Raw genomic sequence first — 5,563 nt, 5'->3', positions numbered from 1 at the left:
GGAGGGAGTGAGGAGGGGGAGGGGAGGAGAGGGGAGGGGGAGGAGGGAGGGAGGGAGGGGGAGGAGGAGGGAGGGGGAGGAGGGAGTGAGGAGGGAGGGGGAGGGAGGACGGGGAGGGAGGGAAGGAGAAGAGAGAAGGAGGGAGGGAATTCAAAATTCAAATTTTTGAATTTTGAATTTTTGAATCTTGAATTTTTTGGTTCCCATCTAAGAGTAAGAGTTATGTAAGAGGTGCAAGAGGTGGGGTCACTTGTGGGCTTAACCCACCTGGGTAAGGGGGGGTTAGGACTTTTTGGGACCTACCTTGGCCTTTTCATTAGTACTAATCCATTTCTTAATGCATTTCTTATGAGGCCCTTTGAGACCCTAACTCTCCCCTAATGAATGAATTCCATGCAAAACTCATTCATCAAAATCTTCCATGTAAGTGTTCTTTTTTCCATTATGTCTTAAAAAAAAAAAAAGCTTTCACTGAGTTGAAGGCCACATACCAACCAAAAATACAAATGTTAATTTCTCCATTTCTAATGAATTTGATCGTTTTTGAAACTAGCATTAGAAATCCACCTATTTCATCGTAATTTCATGCACGTATTTCACTTTTGATGTTCCATTCAAATGCTCTATGTACTCATAAATACCAATTTCAAATGCAAACATTTGCCAAAGTGGTTTCATGCATAATTCGATGACTCATCAGCATAACCTTCAACGTCCATAGCTTGGGCAAACACATGCAATGGGAGAGAAGATAATCACAACAGAGAACACACGATCCATGCAAGTTTAGACAACTGGATGACATTAATAATTATAATCGAGGTTGCTTGCAAGCTAAAACTATATCATTAACAACAGATTCTCACAATGTAGATCAGCGACTCAAGCAGCGCAACTTGTTTGACAATGTTTTTTGCACGGAGTTACTGCAGTTTGACGTCAGACCCTCTTAGATCTTGAAGCTTCCGAGCTGCAGATGTTGGTGCAAGTTTAGCAACCAGCTCTTCCACTGGTACCTTGACTGCGTCCCTGCGATTGCCGAGATCTCCAACATATCTGCTTAGACAATACATGCCCACTGATACGGCAACAATCCCCAATGGGTCAGCCATAAGAAACTTCACCGGAGAAGCGAAGACAGCTGCCAAAGGTGCTCCGAAGACAGACACTGCTTGCCCACTTGTCCCAATTGTATTCCCATTCATGATAAGCAGCCCTGTCTTGCAGTACATTGCGAAATCTTCACAGTTGCTGCGGAAAATATGGTAGCAACGAAATCCATTTTCTAAGAGATATTCTGCACGGTGAATCACTACTTCGGGTGGATCTGACAAAGCAAGAGTGCATGTTCCTCCTCGTACTTTAGTAAGGAAGACAACTGTGTTTGCTGCGTACTCAAAGCGATAAAGGGGACAACCACAGAGAAAGCAATCTACACAGGAATGCACTACGCCATTGCTGTCCTTGCTTAGGCCACACTTCTGACATGGAGCATAAGCATGGGAAGAGCTGGTAAAATACTTGTCTACAAACGTGCCAGTCCCAAGTTCCTGGCCTTGTGCTCTGGTAAAGTGGATAACATTTCCATTGCCAACATAAATGCCTGAATTAAAAACACAGCACATATGGAAGTTACTTCATTTGGGAGGAAAGAGGAAAACCAACTGCTTTGGGTGGGTAGTTCACATAATTCCTTTGGTTTGATACTTGGGTAGTTTAGATATTCAACAGAGCAACCAAAATTCAGGTAGGTCCAAAGAACAAACCTACTCCTGAATTAAAGCATAGTAGGAAGAGAGCAACCAAATTCAGGTAGGCCCAGAGAACAGAACTTGTTATTAATGCCACTTCAACACATTTCAGGTGAGCAGTATATACTTCAGTCGTCAATTACTGGACTCCTCGTAACAAACCTTTTTGTAGTTCCAATGCAACAAACTCAATCCTTCAACAAAGTCAGCTTCTGGCACTTTTTTCAAGTGAAAGAACCGTCTACTATACCCAAAAAAAAACGTGAGGTAAGAACACCCTTACGCACAAATATAGCAGTGGCAACTACACAACACAACAGCACCAATAGCACTCTGGCTATATGAGAATCAATTCGATGTGAGGAGGAGAAATTAATTTGCAAACCTGTGAGAGAGTTGAGGAACCTTTCACGTCCTGTCAGAAATACCTTCAGTGATTCTAATTATTGAGAGACTGCCCCAAATACCAATGGAAAATGCCCTCTATTGTGCAACTGCTTTCTTGATGCTAAAAGGTAGGGTTGCTTTCTTTTTTCCATTCCAGAAGAAAGTACTTTCTGTTAAAACTTTTGAAAAGTATGTTTACAAAGTAGGCTCGCTAGCAACATAGTCCTTAGATATTTGGAGAATGGGTAGTCGAGACAGTTGGAGGGGCAAGCTTCATGGTGACACCTGTGTGATTGAAGTCTTTGTTGTTGACAAAGGTAGCTGGTCGGGAAGCAGATTCATGCAGACCCACTTGTAGGATGTTAGATATAAATTATGGTGGTTGACTCATGATTTGAAGACTATGCGTAGGAACTTATAGATAGTCAGAGAGCAAAGCTTGATGACGACACTTGCATGATAAAGTCTCTGAGAAGACTGAGTTGCTGACAAAGGCAGCTGATCGGGAAGTAGATACATGGAGGCCCAATTCAATTGAGTCCTCTTTCAAGGCCATGCACTCCCAAATTATCTCTTATTGGGCATGTGTCTTTATAAAGACCCTTTGTTACGCCCGAATTGTGTTTGTATTCAGTTGGTTCATTCACTCATTTGGACATTGCGTTCACATTCATTTTGCGTATGAAGGGCAGATTGCCATTTCCAAAGGCCAATCAATGCGTGCATTGTGTGGAACAAGTGATAGGTGTAGCCAAATAGAAATGGAAGAGAATAGAATGCCCAAGAGATGTTGGATAGATTTTTTATTACAATGGCCCTTTGGGAAGTTTCCTAATCCAAGTGCATGTCAAGATTAGATGGAAGGTTGCATTACTGGGAGATCGTGGAAGTCTTAATGACGCAACCCTTGAAGTGTAGCAGCTTGTAAGAGGTTTAGTAATTACGCACTTATGGAGATTCAGAAATGACGTGGCTTTTATGAGACCTCATTTTGGCAAAGGGCTAGTACCTTTGATCTTGGAGGATGTCAAGAGTACCCTGCAATTTTTTGGGAAGAAAAAGGAGACTCTTAGAGTCGTAGGCAAACTGTTATAGACAGCCTTTGTCCCTTCTTTAGGGCAGACTTTTTCTCTTTTCCCTGTTGTTAACTTTCCTATAAATATGAGTTATCTTTTACACCCGCAAAAAAAAAAAACGTACAACTGGCTCTTCGACCGAGCGCTACGCACCCACTACTTGCATTAGCAACAAGACGACTCCAACTACCTCTCATCCACTCCATATATACAAAAGCCCTCTAATACGGCATGGCGGTTACCCATTGCCCATATTTAAATTCATCCGCACCTACCCGTTGAGCGCCAAAAGGCTATGACATGCCCTGACACAGGTCGGTAATCCTTTTGACACAGGCAGTCCCCAGGAATCTTCTCAATGCTATCTAGCGGCGTATTACGATGGTTGGCTGTTTTTTCTTTTTAAGTGAAATTTGGGCACCCTCAAGGACTTTTGGGTGAAAATATGGCTCCGAAATATAAAAATATGCCATACATTTGAAATGACGATATTGTAGCCAAACACTCTAGGATGGAGAGACGATGACTATACTTGCGTACCCTTTCATGCATTTTATAGGAATTAGACCCATGTTGTGAAACTCGTCAAATAAGGGAAAGAAAGAGGACAAGGACAATAAGTGCATGATGCTTTTGAATCCATCTTATATTAATTTGTGGCAAGTCTCGGCCAGCTTCAAAGACTGGCCACATAATAGGGAAGTTGACCAGCTTCATCGGTCTTGCAGCTCAGATATAGCCCATTTTCCACTCTCTCATCCCAGCCTACCTCACACCCTCCTTCCAGGCTCAGCCTACCTCAGCCTTCCTCAGCATACGTGCAGCGAGGACGAAATTACAGAGAACAGAGGAAACATAGAGGAGAGTCTTTCTCGAAGGGGCATCGCTTCTTAGCAAGTTTCCAATTTACAAAGATGTATACAGCAATAGTAGCCAGGTTGAATCCAAAGCAACGATGTCCCTACTCTTACGTTTTCATGCGCTTCTACACTATAGCAGAGCGACTGGCATCAGCGTGTTAGCGAGAAATTCACATGGTTGTGCGAAATTTATGAAGAAGATGAGACAGTTGAGAGCCACCGGGCTAAGACTTCTCAGGTATGCTACAGGTGAAACGTAAAGAGAGAGGTATGTGAAAGATCTTAAGGGTTAAACGTTATGAAATTTCGCTTTCTCAATTAACGTAGCGTAGCATTTAAAACAATCGACTGGCCGCACCAAACGTCCGGACGTCGAACATGCTACTTCACAAAGTAAATAAGGACAGAGTAAAACGCCAAAAGGAGTCTGCGTGTGAGACCGAGGGCCAAGGAAAGTTATCTGAATGGTTGAAGGTAGGAAGTGAGGATTCTGTGCACGTCCCAGTGCGAGGAGTAGCATGAAACTGTACGTTCACTAGTTTGAAGGCAACAATAGGTGTTATGAAAAACGACAGAAAGCTACAAATGTCTGGGCGTGCTGCTGCCACAGCCGCAGTGATCTCGAGCTGTAGTTTACAACAGCCATGAAAACTAAATTGGGGTGGAGGTTGTAGATGCAAAAACTTGTAGGGAAACGATAAGAAAAAGATTGTGAAACTTGATCGTGGGCAGAGAGCAAATACCGTGATGGGCATAGGAGTAAGCGAGGCGCCAAGAGTAAATGTGGTCGCCCGGCTGGAGAGCTTCACGAGGGATGCGATGCGAGAGGAGACCCATGGGAATGAATGCAGGAGGTTGGCGCCGTCGTGGATGCTCAGCATTCTTATTATTCTTATTCTTATAATGAACCACTCTTGCGCCCTTCTCACGCAACTTTTGTTGGCAGCTTTACATTATATATCTCATCAAGATTTTCAAATTAAACTCGGTTCCACCACCACTAATTATCGTCCCCACCTTACATTAGAAAGGTAGCCTTAGTAATGAAACTCGACTTCAACAATTGAAATTACGATTTTTATTTTCCAAAAATTCTTTCCCCCATATTTGGACATATTCCACATGCAACTAGAGTTTAACTTCCACATAATCCCCAGTGAGTCTCTCTCTCTCTCTCTCTCTCTCTCACGCCCCCTCCCTCTCTCTCTCTCTCTTTCTCTTTCTCTCTCTCAACTCTCCATCCTCTTTTTGATGCTCCACATCTAAGGCAAGCCTTATGAATGATTATGAGCATTCAAGTTGTTTGGAATTTTATTGTCATTTTGAGTGTTGCTTTTTGCATCATTTCTACATTTATGCAATGGAATTATCTCTCCCGTATGCGAATGCGGTAGGTACCTCCTCCTTGTATTTGCTGGGGTTGTCGACGTTACTCCATATATGGTCTACATCAGAATCGTAAGCTGTTGTTCATTCTTTGCATTCTAAG

The 5,563-nt window shown here is 42.8% G+C and overlaps 1 protein-coding gene across 1 annotated transcript; it reads right to left on the bottom strand.

Annotated features, from left to right (window-relative positions):
* Positions 1-703: 703 nt before the first annotated feature.
* LOC147885917 (protein LEAD-SENSITIVE 1-like) lies at positions 704-4,983 on the bottom strand. Its single transcript, XM_087396635.1, has 2 exons — positions 4,818-4,983; positions 704-1,603 (listed from the first exon to the last, which is right to left on the bottom strand). Exons 1-2 carry the CDS (start codon positions 4,909-4,911, stop codon positions 924-926), a joined length of 774 nt encoding a protein of 257 aa, XP_087252761.1. The 5' UTR covers positions 4,912-4,983; the 3' UTR covers positions 704-923.
* Positions 4,984-5,563: the final 580 nt, after the last annotated feature.

The sequence above is a fragment of the Dipteris shenzhenensis genome, chromosome 25 (assembly GCF_047967505.1).
Source record: "Dipteris shenzhenensis isolate YYH24624 ecotype China chromosome 25, Dip_SZ_1.0, whole genome shotgun sequence".
Lineage (NCBI taxonomy): Eukaryota > Viridiplantae > Streptophyta > Polypodiopsida > Gleicheniales > Dipteridaceae > Dipteris > Dipteris shenzhenensis.
The sequence above is the reverse complement of the archived record's forward strand: the minus strand, read 5'-3'. Positions and strand labels throughout refer to the sequence as shown.

What these genes read in the sequence shown, in the direction of transcription:
- LOC147885917 (XM_087396635.1), bottom strand. Translation starts at nt 4,911, where the DNA reads ATGGGTCTCCTCTCGCATCGCATCCCTCGTGAAGCTCTCCAGCCGGGC. An exon ending in TTACTCCTATGCCCATCACG is followed by an intron (nt 1,604 to 4,817) that starts GTATTTGCTCTC and finishes TTTTTAATTCAG; the next exon opens with GCATTTATGTTGGCAATGGA.